Here is a 16,381-nt window from a genome sequence, read left to right as displayed (position 1 = left end):
CTCGACTAGGCATTTCTACGCATAAGGAGAAGGTGGACGCCATCGTCAGTCTTACTGAACCTAGAAACGTCAAAGAATTGCAAACATTCTTAGGAATGATGGTATACTTCTCTGCGTATGTTCCATTTTACGCCTGGATTGCCGCTCCACTTTTCAAGTTGCTCAAGAAGGACGGTAATGGCTGGGAATGGAACGAGGAACAACAGGAAGCCTTCAACCTTTGCAAGCAGGTCCTGATTAACGCACCAGTCAGAGCTTACGCCATTCCCGGTAAACCTTACCGATTGTATACCGACGCCTGCGACTACGGACTAGCCGCTATTCTTCAACAGGTTCAACCCGTCAAGATCAGAGATCTGAAGGGTACTAAGGTATACGAGCGACTACACAAGGCTTTCAAGAAGGGTGAACCTATACCTAGCCTTGTAATCTCGGTAAACTCGGACGTTCATGACGTACCGCCCAAAGGTGAGTGGGATAAGGATTTTGAGAATACTACTGTGCACGTTGAACGAGTCATTGCTTATTGGTCTAGGATTCTCAAGGCAGCCGAACGGAATTATTCGCCGACGGAACGTGAAGCACTCGCTCTGAAGGAAGGACTTATTAAATATCAGTCCTACCTAGAAGGGGCGGAAGTGCTAGCAATTACCGACCACGCGGCTTTGACTTGGAGTAGGACATTCCAGAATGTTAATCGACGTCTTCTTACCTGGGGAACAGTTTTTGCAGCCTATCCCGGCCTACGAATTGTTCACCGGGCAGGAAGGGTTCATTCAAATGTTGACCCCATTTCACGGTTGCGCCGGCGAGTACCATTCCAAGATGGGCCCTCTCAAGACAGTTCAGAAGCCCTTCGGCTTTCTCAAGAACTAGAGGATCCATTAAGCAATATGTTTACCGAGCTCGGAGAGAAATTCGAAGAGCGACTCCTTACGACAGCGAGTCGGTTTACCGAGACTCTGTTTGAGGAAGAGGAAGCAGTGGAAGCAACCGTATTGAACGTCGGCATTACCGACAACGGCTGTTCCGCTGATATCCCAACCTCTAGGAGTTATTCGGTATTGGTTAGCCTTTCTCCCGAAGAACTCTACAGTTGGAAAAGCGCACTTGAGAAGGATAAGCATCTCAAGGAAATCAAGGAACATCTTGGTAGTGTTACCGACTGGAGTCTCTCAGACTATCCTAATTACCGACTCGAGGAGAACGGTCTGCTGTACTTCGAAGACAACCTCGGTAATTCTCGGTTATGCGTACCTGAGGATTGCCGAATAGAGATCATGAAGGAATGCCATGATACGATCTCGGAGGGAGCTCACAGCGGATATCACAAGTGCTATAATCGCATCGCTAGCACATACTATTGGCCTCGTATGTCAAGAGACATCAAGCAGTATGTCAGCACTTGTGATATTTGCCAGAAAGCCAAGCCCAGAAGGCACGCTCCTGTAGGATTGTTGCAACCTATTCCGGTTCCTACCCAACCGTTTGAAGTCATTACGATGGACTTCATTCCCGAACTGCCGGATTCTAATGGGTGTAACAATATCTTAGTAGTCGTGGATAAGCTCACTAAGTACGGAATATTCATTCCTACTACCACGACTATTACAGAGAAAGGTACGGCACAATTACTCTTCGATCATGTTTTCAAGGAGTACGGCATTCCTCGGCAAATCATTTCCGACCGAGATATACGATGGAAGGGTGAATTCTGGAAAGAAGTATGCAGGTTACTAGGAACAAGGCGCGCATTGACTACGGCCTATCATCCTCAGTCTGACGGACAAACCGAGATTTTGAATCAGACTTTGGAAATTTCAATGCGAGCCTACATCGGTCCTGAGCGAGATGATTGGACCGACCACCTGTCGGCATTGCAATTGTCTTACAACTCTAACCCGCATACTGCAACCGGATTTGCACCAGCGTTTCTACTCCGGGGATATCATCCGGTCACCGGCAGCACCTTGATTCACTCGGCAAATAGCTTACCGAGGACAATTGAGGATGCTAGTCATCCCGAAGCTTCGTCCCTAGTACAAGCTTTTGAAGCCGATCGACGAGAGGCTCAAGAAGCTCTGCTACTAGGACAAATGCATCAACGACGAGCTTATAATAAGGGACGGCTAGTAACCGAGTTCAAGGAAGGTGATCAGGTGGTATTAAATGTCGATTCACTTCAGCTCTTACGAAGTGAGAAAGGACGCGGTAGAAAGCTGCTAATGAAATATGACGGACCGTTTGAAGTCATACGCAAAGTTTCATCAGTCGCTTACCAGATACGCCTACCGGCGTCCTACGGCATACATCCGGTAATCAACATCGCGCACCTAGAGAGCTATAATGCTTCACCGCCAGAATTCGGCGATCGACCTCATCGAAATCTTTCCCGAGCGGATTTTGAAGCATTACCGGAATACGAAGTCGAACGAATTCTCGCCGAGCGATCCAAGCCCACTCGCAATGGTAGATCGCGCAAAGAATTCAAGGTTCGTTGGATCGGCTATGACGCCTCTTACGATGAATGGCTTACGGCAAAGGATTTGACCAATGCACCTTTCATTATGAAGGAGTGGCAACAATCCAAACGCAAGAAGCAGGTCACGGCTCGACTTGCCGAAGTTTGCATTGTGTAACTCCAGAGGTTGCGTGGCCCGCTGTATTCGTCGAACAAAGGCTTTCTGGTCGTCGAACTCACCGGAACTCTCTCGGTAATGGTCATCGGTAATGGTATAAAAGGACGCCTCAACTCGCTTTAATTCCCTCACCAAGTTCCAACTCATCTCAAACACTCCCCACACCCATTCAACTCTCTGTTTCATTACCATGGCTGTTGTATCCCGCATCCAGACGCCTCGCCTCCACCCGTTGGGATTGCCGGAATCCCCTGTCCTCGAGGGCCCCGGTAATCCCATCGCCGAGCTCACTCGTCCTGAGCAGCCCTTCGGGATGTTCGTCGGGAATATTCTCACCTGGCGTCCCACTTTCAACATTTTCCTTGTCCGTCCCGATCCTCCCCACTACGTCGTCCTGCAAGAGGATATTTCGCGCATGCTGTGGACGGCTCTCCAAATTATCCACACCCAGCTCAGCGTTAACGACGCCATTGCCGACGCTGCTCAAGCCGTCGGTATTCGTCCGCCGCCCGCTCGGTTGCGTAACCCGCTGCACGAGGCATTCAACCCTTTGAATTGCTGCTTCCCAACGGTCGACGACGCTATGGCCGTGTTCCAGGGATTGCAAGCAGCTGGTAGCCAGGCTATCCGCTGGGCTGGAGAGTTCGTTCGAGGAGTTTACCGAATCCGCACGGGGCTTACTGGTACGCCCAGAATCGATCGCCCACTCCTGAAATACCTGCGTAGCATCGGGTGGCCAGGACATTACGATCCTAGTGGTTCGCGTCTTCAGCTCGACTCCCATACCGGTCGAGTTATCCTTCACCCCAGTCGATTCAATACCGAGCGCTCGGTAATCCTGAGCCCCAGGAATGCCGAAGCCCCTACAAACACGGCGATCATGCCTCCGGGCCACGGTCGACTTCGTGAAGGATGTACCTCCTGCCGCGGAAACCCTCATAAGGACACTAGCTGCGCGCCGTTTAGTCCTATAGAGGAGGATACCGAGAGCGGTAACAGTACTTCGCCAAACGGCCCTACGGTTATTCTGTCGCCGGACTCGGAGTACCATCCAGACAGCCCTCGCCGTTTTACGTGGTCGCAGCTCGAACAGGACATCTTTGGTAGTGACAACGATACCGACGTCGGTAATCGCATTACCGAGGACGAAGCTGGGATAGCCGACGAAGACGATCTTGTCCTCGTAGAGAAGGGGGGAGTACAAGGGGGGATTCACGACACTAAATAAGCTCAATAAAGTGTCGTCGGTAATGGTCTCGGTAATGACTCGCCAAAGCGATCGTCTGTACTTGTATTCTGCGCTTGATTGTACTGGTGCCGGTTTTTTATTCACGCATTTAATGACAAATCCCTTTTGATCATTGAACGACGATGAAAAGAAACATACATTCCAGAAGCTATCTACAGGCGAGTACAAGAGCTACCAAGATAAGAATACAAGTACAAAGACAGTCTATACAAGGACCAGATCTATTACTCGTCAGCATCGTCCTCCATGTCATCACGAGCACGCCCCTTTCCCTTTCCAGTACCCTTCGACTTGCCTCGACTTTTGTTTTTCTTTACCGAGCGACGTACGGGTATATCTTCGTCCATGCAATCAAGGCGATTATTGATACGCTCAAGCACGTTAAGAATTTGAAGATTGACGTGCTGTTGCGACGACGGTCCTGGCCCAGCCCCACTACTTGAAGCATCAGGTTGTGCCGTCAGTTGTTGACGAAGCATACTGAGTACGACAGGGATGTCGGCATCGGCAACTCCTACTTCGTTAATCAAGTCTGGGATCACCGACGAATTCAGCAAAATTACCGAGGAAGGAATACAGCTGAACTTACTACGACGCGAAGACCGAGACGTCCCAGTCGCTGTAGAAGGAGGTGGTAGCGCTGAAGTGATCGATTCGGGAGTCGCTGGGATGTCCACGGAAGGAGGATCAACTTGAAATAAAGGAAGATTAGCATCAGCAGTTATCGGCAAAGACAATTACTTACCGAATCTGTTGTGAAGTAAGTCGAAACCGACCTGCTTACACTCCTTGAAGATGTAGTGGTACCTGGAGCCAGGAACGCCACCGGACAAGTTGCATTTGACCTTTCGATCGCGACAGTTCAAGCAGGACGACCCGCTGAACTGACGGATACACTCGGTAAAGCCTAACTTTCGGCATTGAAGGCAACGATCATCACCGGAATTCTGAAGAAATCATCAGTCCTCAACGACTCGGCAAGAAAAACCGAAGATACTCACCGTCTCGGGAAAGATCTTGCCGCTCATGAAGAATTGGCCTCGAGAATTCAAGTACCATTCGTCTGTGCCAACGGAACCCTCGACCAGGATTTCGGGATTGGACTCGACTTCTTCGCCTTCGTCTTCAAATTCTTCGGGTTCCTCTTTGTCGTCTTGCATTTCAAAGTCCTCTTCGGCCTCGATGTCAAGGAAAGCTTGAGGATTTAAAGACCGGTCCTCATCCTCAGACATGCACCAAGCCCGAGGGAAGCATTCAACTTCCGGGTGTTTGGCAAGCCATTCGGCAAGACGAACCTCGGGTTGATAGGCAATGCCGAGGTCGATAAAGTGACCTATCGAAGCGACTAAGTTAGAACCGTACAAGCAGGACAGCCAAAGTGAAGACTTACCGAGGGACGAGGACATCCATCCATTTGAAGTCCATTTGGACTCACGCTCGTCCAAAAGAGACTGATCGTTCCAAAGGCCGGCAGTAATCAAGCGACGTCGAAGGGAAGGATCTTGAGAGCTTATGCTCAACGCCTCTTCAGGAGCGTACTGCCATTCTCGGAATTCTTCTAACCAAGGGGGGAGCTGAACTTCTCCGCCTTGTTCGACTATCCAAGTATTCAAGGATTCCATGAAGGTGTCGTTCTAAAAGGAAAGGAAGTTAGAACGCTGATTACTTGCCGACTCGGGAATCATACTTACCGTGACAATATGAAATGCTATGTTCCCGATTGCGTGCCAGTCGAAGGGACTTTCCACAAGAGATCGGAACGTAGCATCAAGTCCGGAAAGAACGTGATTGTCAATATGGTCGGGAGCGTAGTCGGGAAGCCCAATAAAGCCAGCAGCCTGAAGGCAGCAGAAGTCGCCGAGAGTAAGAGTTCCAACCATTTCGGAGTCGGAGAGCGAAGATCACTAGCGAGTGATTCGAGGCAAGGGGGGATATGTTATGGATATCTCTAAAGAATCCAAGTCCGACTTATATGCCTCGAGTCATCACTATTGTTCTAAGCTCCGCTATTGTCGGTAAGGTTCATTAGGTAAGCACAATGGCATTACCGACGATTGGGTGAACACACCTTTCGGTAACTTCCGGTAATTGCCGGTAATTGCCGAAATCCCTTTCAAGACTACAATACCGACTGAACAACGGGCCGAGACACCGAGGACTATTGACTGTCGGTAATGGCAAGGCCGAGGGATCACCGAGGAGAGGCTGCGCTGACACTTCGGACTTAGCTCGGTGAGGACTTGGGCTGTGAGATCTTACATGTCTCAAGTACGGTACGTAGGATAGCCTTGGACTGGTAGTAGTGTACAGGATTGAGACATAGAAAATGTATATAAGACGAGACGAAAGACTGCGGCAATACATCTACACTCTTTACCGAAATTCACCTTGTGTGCCACACGAAGACTTGCTTCGCCCCGAGTGCTAAGTTAGCCATACTAGCCACTCGACCACTCTCACTGAGTTCTTACCGACGCGCTCTAAGACCTGTGATTGTGAGACCTTACTTAGTACAGTCCTCGCGCTACTAGTAAGGTCTAAGTAACTTCAACTGACTACAAGAGTCGGGTTCATCGGAGAAGGTTCATCATACTGATCAACGTTCTAACATCGCTTCTCGGTAATCATTTATTACCGACACTTCGGTAACTGCTCTACTGGACTTAAGCATTACCGACGCTTCCTTCTGAGTTACCGAGTATTGAATACCTCGGGAATCTATTCATTTAAACATACAACTTCGTTACTATTCCTCTGTAACGAAGGAGACATCCTCTACTCTATTGCTCGACTTCAAGTTACTGTTACCTTGAAGTAAGTATTATACTAATTCTAACCCAGACTCCAACAACCACCCAGACCGCGTCGTGTGTCTGCGCAGCCATCTGTTGCACAGACACCAAGTCAAAGGACTCCGGCGGAGAGAACTGCTTCGCAGACAATAAGGAAGAGGGTTACACCTCCGGCGAGGGAACGCTCAGGTAGAGTTTGATATTTCTTGTCCTGTGTTCGACACGTCACGCGACATGGTCTGTTACAGACACATACACGGATCAACAGCAACGGAGTCAACAAACGTTGGCCAACAAACGTTGGTGTCATGGTATGACACGAAGGCCCCGTATTTTTGCTTTGTTTTATCCTATTTTTGCTCATTTTCTATGGACTTGTTTCCGTGAGGTCATGGAACGGACTGGTTACTCGGACGGTGACCTGCGAGATCGCTTCTACGAGCATCTCAGCAACGACATCAAGGACCTCCTTCCGACGACCGAGCGCTCTACCAAGACGCTCGATGAACTCATGTTGGTCGCTGCAGACTTCGACACACGGCTGCGTCAACGCCGTGCCGAGAAGGCCCGCGAGGCTGGTAAAACGTCGAGTACCTCGTCGACGAGTACCCCGGTCAGGACAACAGCGGCTCCGTTCGTGATCAGCAAGGATCCGAACGCGATGGACATCGACGCGACGCTGCAGGCACCGAAAGGCGGTAACGGGAAGACCCGGGCGGACTTTCTCAAGGTCATGGGCGGTCGTTGCTTCGGTTGCGGCTCCAAGGATCACGTCAAGCGAGACGGTGGTCACGAGCGCGACGTCTGCGACTGGTGCGGTGGAACTGGGCACAAGACCCCGGTCTGCCAAAGACGGTTCCTCGGGTTGCCAAAGAAGGCAACGGCAGCTGCGACGTCTTCGACGTCCTCTACGGACAAGGAAGTGGATGAGATCTTCTCTCCGGAAACTTCCTCGTCGACAAGCGAGGAGAAGACAGTGGCGGCCACCTCGCAGATGACCGACGTGGTGAACGCGATGCTCAAGCAGCAAGCTGAGCTCGCAGCGTAGATCGAAGCCCTCAAAAAGGCTTTTTAGATCGACCACATGCTACCGTGGCAGCGGCGTCGTGGTCGTGGGACAGGTATTGGCGTTTCTTCGGTTCTATTCGCATAGCTAGTTGTACTATACCAGAATCAGAGCTTCGAGATGTACATTTACGTATTGATGTATCAGTCTCCGGAAAACGTCGAGAAAAGCAAGTAGCTGCCATGATCGACTCAGGCGCTACGGGGTTGTTCATTTCTTCTCGTTTTGTACTAGAAAATCATGTAACTACCGTTCCTATGAAACATCCGATCGTTCTGTATAACATCGATGGCAGTAAGAACAAAGCTGGTAGCATCACTCACTACGCTCGTCTTAGATTACAAGTAGGTAGCTTTGATGAGGTGTGCGATTTTTTAGTTACGAATCTGAACAAGGAAGATATGATACTGGGTATCCCGTGGCTGAGAGAAGTGAATCCTAGCATCAACTGGAAGGAGGGTACGGTCACGTTCGACGAGGAACCGCAGGAGCCGGTTTCATCTGAAAACAATGATCTCCCCTTTCAGAAGATCGCCGGGACGAGGAAACTCCGGCGCGAATGGAAGAAGCGCGGAGTTATAGACGACTTGGCTGATGAGCTCTGGTGCTGCGCAGGTGTAACGTACTCAACCACGCTGGCAGCCCAAGCCAATCAGCAGAAGTCCAAGAAGACCTTTGAGGAGATGGTGCTGGAGCACTATCGAGACTTCGCCAAAGTCTTCTCGGAGGCAGACTCGGAACGTCTTCCCGAGCACAAGCCGTGGGATCACACAATCGACCTAAAGCCAGACGCGCCTGAGACGCTACGGTCGAAAGTGTATCCAATGCCGGTAAACGAGCAAGCGGAACTAGACAAGTTCTTAGAAGAGAACCTCCGGAAAGGCTACATTGTGCCTTCCAAGTCACCGATCGCTTCGCCTGTCTTCTTCGTCAAAAAGAAGGATGGCAAGCTCCGGATGGTTCAAGACTATCGTAAGCTAAACGATGTCACGATCAAGAACCGATACCCGCTCCCGCTTGCTACCGACATAGTCAACCGGCTACGCCAAGCCAAGTACTTCACGAAGTTCGATGTCCGCTGGGGATACAACAATATCCGTATCAAAGAGGGTGATGAATGGAAAGCGGCGTTTGTAACCAACCGCGGACTGTTCGAGCCGAACGTCATGTTCTTCGGCCTCACCAACTCCCCAGCGACATTCCAAACGCTCATGAATTCCATCTTCGTCGATCTCATCGCTGCCGGAAAAGTAGCTGTATATCTAGACGACATCCTAATATACAGTACGGACTTGGACGAACATCGCAAAGTAGTACGCGAAGTTCTCCGCCGGCTACAGGAACACGACTTGTTCCTGCGACCCGAGAAATGCGAATTCGAGCAGACGAGCGTCGAGTACCTAGGCTTGGTAATCTCGGAAGGAAAGGTCAGCATGGACCAAGTCAAGGTCCAGGCGATCACGAGTTGGCCGGACCCCCAGAACCTGAAAGCGCTTCGAGGGTTCCTGGGCTTCGCCAACTTCTATCGCCGATTCATCAAGGACTTCGCTAAGACAGCACGTCCTCTGAATGACCTGGCCAAGAAAGACGTATCCTGGCATTGGGGGCCAGAGCAGAAAGAAGCATTCCAGACGCTTAAGGACGCGTTCACGTCGGAACCCATTCTAGTCACATGGGAACCCGACCGTCCTACGCGCGTGGAAGTAGATGCTTCCGGGTTCGCGACCGGTGGAGTTATCCTGCAAAAGACGGCAGATAATCTCTGGCACCCGGTTGCATTTAGGTCACAGTCGATGGCGGAAGCCGAGCGCAACTATGAGATCTACGACCGCGAGATGCTAGCTATCATCAGAGCTCTCGAGGACTGGAGGCACTATTTGGAAGGCCTTCCGGCCCCCTTCGAGATCATCTCCGATCATAAAAACCTAACGTTCTGGCGAACTTCGCAGAACTTAGGACGGAGACAAGCTCGCTGGTCGTTATGGTTGTCACGCTTCGACTTCACAATGACGCATAAACCCGGAAAGACGAACACTCAGGCCGATCCCCTGTCACGTATCCCTTCGCTCCAAGTCACGGATGCGGAGGATAACCAGGGTCAGATCGTGTTGAAGCCTGAGCGGTTCGCGGAGATTTCTGCTACCCTCAACGAGCCAGAATCCCCACTAGAAGACCGCCTTCGTCAGGCTAGCGAACGCGAAGCTGAGGTGCTTACCGCGCTACGCGAGCTCCGTGAGCATGGTCCACGTCGATTGACGAACGGACTCTTCGAATGGGAAGAAGACAAGGGTATCATTTACTACAAAGGGAAAGTCTATGTCCCTGCCGACGATGGGCTGCGCACAGAAGTCTTACGTCAGTGCCACGACGCGCCCACGGCAGGACACCCCGGTAGAAATGGAACCCTTGAGCTGGTCAGCCGCCATTACTGGTGGCCAGGAATGGCCAAGTTTGTGGAGAAGTACGTCGCAGGATGTGACAGGTGTCAGCGTTACAAGCCAGCAGCTCATCCGCCGGCTCAGCTACACCCCCTGCCCGTGCCTAGAGGACCGTGGACTACGATGGGCGTCGATCTGATCACTGGATTGCCACTGTCCAACGGATTCGACGCCATAGCCACGTTCATTGATCTCTACGGCAAACAGGTGCACTTCATACCCACGACCTCCACAGTAGACGCTTCGGGTATCTCCGATTTGCATTATCGTGAGATATTCCGGCTGCATGGGATCCCCGACGAGATTGTGTCGGATCGCGGTCCGCAGTTCGCCGCTAAGCTAATGCGCGAACTGTACAAGCGGCTAGGAATCAACTCGAGTCTCACTACGGCCTACCACCCGCAGAGCAACGGACAGACAGAGCGCGCTAACCAGGAAGTCGAAAAGTACATTCGACTCTTCTGCGATAAACGCCAAGACGACTGGTCCCGGCTTCTCCCAACCGCCGAGTTTGTAATCAACTCGCGCGTTGCATCGGCTACGGGAAAGACTCCCTTTGAAGCCATGTATGGGTTTACGCCGGACTTCACTGTCCCTGTGGGTAGGAAAACAAGTATTCCTGCACTCAACCAAAGATTGGCACTTCTTGCAGAAGCACGCAAGGAGGCGGAAGCAGCACTTCGTCTAAGCAAAGTCGCGATGGCGGAGCAGGGCAAAGTCAAAGCCCCGATGTTCAAGGTTGGCGACAAAGTCTGGTTAGCCGCCAAGAACATCAAGATCCACCAAGCAAGTCAGAAGCTTGGGCCGCGACAACTCGGACCTTACGAAGTAACCGAAGTCCGAGAGAAAGACGACTACGTGCTTAACTTGCCGCCTGCGCTCAAGGTGCATCCCGTATTCCACGTGGATAGACTATCTCCCTACAAGGGTAATGACGTCAACGGACTCCTTCCCCAGCCACCCGAACCAGTAGTAATCGATGGTGAGGAAGAGTACGAAGTCGAGACCATCTTGGATTCCCGGTTCTTCAGACGCCAGCTTCAGTACCTAGTCCAATGGAAGGGCTACGGTGCGGGAGACAACAGCTGGGAACCCGCCAAGAATCTCGAACACGCCCAGAAGGAAGTAGCGGAGTTCCATCGGAAGCACCCCAATGCACCTCGCAAAATAAATGCTGCTCTTTTTGACGGAATCATGTGGCGATCTCCGGAGAATATGACGGACGTCGTGCCCACAGACCTGGAATGGGAGACGGGGCGACGTGTTGGGATAGATTCGTCGGGACGACGAGTCTTAGGAGGGGGGTAATGTCATGGTATGACACGAAGGCCCCGTATTTTTGCTTTGTTTTATCCTATTTTTGCTCATTTTCTATGGACTTGTACGATACGCTGTACGGTAGACTTCGCCTGGAACGGCTTTCTGACTAGTCACGTGACACATCACATGCTAGGGTTCGTCTTGTGACTCGTTCATCATGTGACCTTGCTTATGTAACTTATCATGTGCCCTGCGGCAGCGCCTAGCCACCTGACTCGTTCTGACTCATTCTGACTCATACGTACACATGACCTCAGTTCTCGGATCCAGCGTAGGTAGACCTGCCCTCAACCTAGCCAGTATATATAGGGTCCTGTACGCTGCCTAGCACTCCAGCTCGTCCTCTTGGAGTTGCTAGGTAAGCACTTCACATTGTACTAAGTAGAGTGCAATGTAACTAACTTGGAGTTGCTAGCATTGCGTTCGACGCTGTTAGACTGTTGTTGACCTCGGTCCAACACCTTGAGGTCAAGTGTTTCTGTTCACAGTTCTGTTTCTAGTCGCGTCAGACCTAGCTCCGCGACAGTTGGCCAACAAAAAACGTCGCAGAGGTATCTCATACCATCACTAATGCAGCAGCAATACTGATCCAAGTGACAGACAACATCCTCACTGGCAGCGACTCTGACGACGACGCTTACCAGGCCTCAGCCAACCAGGTGCTGGAAAAAGGAGATCCCCGAGACAGTGGGAACGATGTGCACCAGCAAGCACGTCGTACAGCTCTGGGCCGCCGCGCGATGTCACCACGCGCCTTGTTTGATGACGATGGCGAGTATGACGATGGCGAGTATGACAATGGCGAGTATGACGATGACGAGTATGAACCTCGGGCTGTCAACAACGACCCACCCTCGCCTGAGCCACGCAGCCAGCGCTATTCCTCACCGGAGCCGCGTTATTCGTCGCCTGCCAATGCACTGCAAGACCGTGGACGGGCTTCTGATGATGCACAGCAATTTGAGGTTGAGGATGAGGAGGTGCACGAGTTGGACGAGGACGAGGGCGAGGAGGTGGATGAGTTGGACGAGGACGAGGACGGGAAGGGTGAGGTGGACATGGATGAGAATGGTGATGGTGATGTGGACGAGGAGGAGGAGGACAAAGAGGATGATGGTAAGTTCATCATTGAGGTTGACATCACACATTTGAACTAACGTGAGGTTCGTGTTGCGGTTTTGCGTGCACAGGCGATCTTATACCTTGTCCAGAGCCTCTCACTATTCACTCTGGACGACCTCGTGCGAAAGACTACAACGATGAGGTGCAAGAAATCCTCGCGCTCGCAAACTCATTGTTCCGATGCCGCTTGTCTTCAATCTGCCCATTTCCGGACCATGCAACTGCAACTGAGTGGGCGCAGCTGGCTTGGGGCGAGGCATGTAGGGAGCTCAAGGCCAGATATGCTGCAAGCCCGCGCATCGTCAAGATAGTGAGTACTTACCAAATCTGCAGGTCCTTGCTTATCAAAACGTGGTCATGTGTATAGATCACGCAGCGGTTGTCTCAGGCTCGCAGCGAGCTCAAGGCGAAGGTCAAGCCTCTGGTTGAAAACCTGTATGGGTTCAACGGCGGCTCTGCATCCCACATAATCCGTCAGAACCGTGAGCGGGCTGTCAATCTCAAGGTTGAATCTGCGTTTGTATATCTAGTACGTGCTACTACTAGTGATACATCTTTGGGTTTGTGCGATGTTTTGCAGTACTGATGCCTCTTGAAGGAGCCTGCGCTCGAACAGCATGATCATACCGCGCGCAAGGGGATGTACCGCCATCCAATCATCCAGAAGGCCGTCAATGCGATGTGGTTCGCTAACAAGATTGACGAAGGGATCCACTATAGCCGCTTCTTTGATCCCATCTCCATTCAAACGATGGCGTTTGTCCTCACAGCTGTAAGCCATACGTCACGGTGATGTACAGCTCTGACGCTTTTACTTGCAGATCCAGTGCGCGATTGATGAATGGGGAACGGGTGCCCGGATTGACCGCACGTTCTCGTTGAAAGAGTACAATCCAGTGTACAAGAATCACGAGGCCAACCTCAAAGCGTTTGATGGCTTATGCGACAATGCTCATCAAATCTTACTCGAAATTCGCCAAGGACTGCTCAAGGAAGCCCGGTATAGTCCACATGCATACATGTCAGAGTATCCGCTAACCCCTTAGCTATGTAGATTCCATTCCGGCGTGCAGAGTATAAGCGAGAATCTCGGTACCCTCTCGCAGGATGCGTTGACGGCCGCACTGAACGAGGCCTTGGAAGAAAGGGCTAATAATGGTGCAGCCGAGTGATTGTTATTGTTTGGCTTCTCAACGTGTTTCTCGGACTGCTGGTGTTTACTGCAGGAAATCTTCGGTTGTCTTCAAGTTCAGTATGGCTAGCTAATGTCGGACGTCAGACTTGGACTACTTCTACCCTCTCCTTCTGCATTGCATATCATGATAATCTAATGGTGACGTCACTGTCTTCCTGGGCCGTAGTACGTAGTAACAGGCATTTAATATACTTGTTTTAATGTATGGTCATACATCAAGTGACATTATAGGCACTGCACAAAGACCCATAGTGCTGTCGATGGTTCAAATGTCAATGCAATGACTAGCTTTGTTACATCTATTGTACAGGACCCGATGTACACTGCCCTATATGGCGTTGTATGTCACAATGGTGCTACAGAGCTATGTAGCTACTGTTGATATGCGGCGCTATGTGCCTGCTCTCAGGAGCTACATGCTGCTATGGATCCACTGTACGTGCTACACACTACTATAAACCAGGGGGTATGCAATGGTGCTACAACAGCTACATAGGCTATGTGGGGCGACAGGGTAAAGTGTTTTTTTCCTGATGCGGAGGCGTCGGTGATAACCCATATGGGCTCATCGACCTTCGGGTCGATGGGCTTAAGGATTGGTGCGCGGCTGGCTAGTGCCTTAATGGCTTCGAAGCACTTGTCGTGCATTGCTCGCCATACAAAGGGTCGGTCATTGCGACACATGTCCGATAATGGAGATGTGTAGCCACTTATCTCGGGCAGGAAGTGTGCGAGATAATTGACCAGTCCGAGGAAGCGCTGCACTTCCTTGTACGACCGTGGCGTCCTCCACATGCGGATCCGCTCCATTTTGTCGCGGTCCGCATGTAGTCCCCGGTCATCTATTAGATGACCCAGGCAGTCCATGCGCCTTGAGTAGAGGTCGCACTTCGTCTGGCTGAGGTATAGCTTCGCTTTCCTCAATCAATCAAATATGATACCTAGATGTTTTTCGTGTTCTTCAATGGAGTCGGAGAACACAAAAATATCGTCTAAGTATACATGGACGAACCGGCCTATGCAATCTCGGAAGATTGCAGTCATTAGCGACTGGAACGTTGCTGGTGCATTGCAGTCGCCCTGCTGCATTACCAGGCTAATGAACGTGCCGTATGGTGTGGAGAACGCCGTTTTCCAGACGTCCTCCGCTACAATACGGATTTGTTCATATGCATCCGACAGGTCAATCTTTGACCTGAACTTTGCTCGGGCCACATCCATCCGGATCTGGTCCTGGTCAGGGAAAGGTGTAACATCTTTCCGCGTGTTGTCGTTGTGCTTTCGCACGTCGACGACCGTTCGCAGCTTGCCCGACTTCTTCACTATGCAAAGAAGTGGGGCGGCTTGACCATTTGGTATCTGTGACGTTTGGATGGGTTGCCACCATCCCGCAGCCGTGTACCGCTCAATTTTATTGAGCAGCTGTGGCTTCATAGCCTCAGGGCACTTGGCCAAGTGGTACCTGAGTGCCATGTCCGGGTCGATAAGTGGAATCCGATGATTCACTTCTTGAAACGGTGGCAACTCCAGTGGCGGAGGCTTCATTATATCCTTGCACTCCTTCAACCATCGCTCTCTGTTGGCGACGACCTGGGGGTTGTCGTCAAGGGTTTGTCGAACTTCCTCGTCTTGGAGGAAGTTGGATATTACCCGGTCGACTTTGTCGTTGGTTCCCCATGGATCCAATCGACCGTATAGGTCCCTTCGCGGTTGTTGCGACGAGTGTACCATAGGTACATTATCTTCGGCAACATTCGGTAATGTGGCCGTATGTCGCTTGCCTATCGTTACCGGCACTTTCCTGCGGTTCACCACTTCTGGTTTTAGAAGTGGTGGTCCGTGTACTTTGTCAATCTTTTTCTCTTTTTTGAATAATTCTGGTACCACTTCCTGTCTCGGGCGTGGTACTATGTTTTTTGTTGACGTTTCCACCTGGGAATTGACGTCGCCGTCGATCCCCTCCCCCCTCAAGACCGTAATGTCTTCCTTAGCGAAGCGAGACCAGGGGGGTTGCACAGCGGTGGATCTCACTGTGCTACCCTATTGTCTTGGGGTGGATGTTACACGGAGTTGCGCTGTCAGTCGCGCGTTCCGTGCATTGCGTCGGTGTTCAAGAACCTCCGCTTCTTGAGCGACGGTGTATGCTGGTATAGCCACCCCGTCTACCCAAATACTGTGGTTGCGGAAGTCCAGCACCACGTTGTGCTTGATGCAGAACGTGGTACCGAGTACAACATCATACTGGTCGATGTCAACTACATCCATGTAGTTGACGCCGTTTACTGGTCCCACCTGGATGCGAGGTCGTGCACCATAATTAATCGTGGTGCGACTACCTTTCGTCCCCAGTTGTAGATTGAGGGGCTCCCTCAGATCTACACGGTCAGCTTTGGCTAAGAATGCCAGTTCGGGCGACATTGCGTCGGTAGTACACCCTGTGTCGAATAGGGTGTACGCCTTTACGCCATTGACGTCAATCTCCGCACACAACGTTCTCGTTGTTTCCGGGCTACGTTCTGGCTGGTCCCGTGGCTCGGAGGTCCGACGGATCTTCGAGTCG

General features: G+C 51.3%; 4 protein-coding genes across 4 annotated transcripts; 2 read left to right on the top strand and 2 right to left on the bottom strand.

Moving 5' to 3' along the window:
* Window positions 1–2,829: 2,829 nt before the first annotated feature.
* C8Q71DRAFT_726958 (uncharacterized protein) lies at window positions 2,830–3,867 on the top strand (the record flags this gene model as incomplete). The annotated part of the gene is made up of 1 exon (XM_047921810.1): window positions 2,830–3,867. The coding sequence occupies one exon, from the start codon at window positions 2,830–2,832 to the stop codon at window positions 3,865–3,867; it is 1,038 nt and encodes a 345-aa protein (XP_047774617.1).
* Window positions 3,868–4,112: 245 nt separating this feature from the next.
* Window positions 4,113–5,768, bottom strand: C8Q71DRAFT_726957 (uncharacterized protein; the record flags this gene model as incomplete). Its single annotated transcript, XM_047921809.1, has 6 exons — window positions 4,113–4,420; window positions 4,478–4,579; window positions 4,634–4,835; window positions 4,890–5,221; window positions 5,279–5,522; window positions 5,580–5,768. 6 exons carry the CDS (start codon window positions 5,766–5,768, stop codon window positions 4,113–4,115), a joined length of 1,377 nt encoding a protein of 458 aa, XP_047774616.1.
* A 6,967-nt stretch (window positions 5,769–12,735) lies between these two features.
* Window positions 12,736–13,672, top strand: C8Q71DRAFT_715433 (uncharacterized protein; the record flags this gene model as incomplete). Its single annotated transcript, XM_047921044.1, has 4 exons — window positions 12,736–12,936; window positions 12,994–13,155; window positions 13,243–13,398; window positions 13,448–13,672. Coding segments are annotated over 4 exons (744 nt in total), but the record flags the coding sequence as incomplete, so codon positions are not given.
* Window positions 13,673–15,960: 2,288 nt separating this feature from the next.
* Window positions 15,961–16,326, bottom strand: C8Q71DRAFT_689499 (uncharacterized protein; the record flags this gene model as incomplete). The annotated part of the gene is made up of 1 exon (XM_047919845.1): window positions 15,961–16,326. A coding segment is annotated over one exon (366 nt), but the record flags the coding sequence as incomplete, so codon positions are not given.
* Window positions 16,327–16,381: the final 55 nt, after the last annotated feature.

This window comes from Rhodofomes roseus (genome assembly GCF_022264815.1).
Source record: "Rhodofomes roseus strain CIRM-BRFM 1785 chromosome Unknown C8Q71scaffold_26, whole genome shotgun sequence".
Taxonomy (NCBI): domain Eukaryota; kingdom Fungi; phylum Basidiomycota; class Agaricomycetes; order Polyporales; family Fomitopsidaceae; genus Rhodofomes; species Rhodofomes roseus.
The sequence above is the reverse complement of the archived record's forward strand: the minus strand, read 5'-3'. Positions and strand labels throughout refer to the sequence as shown.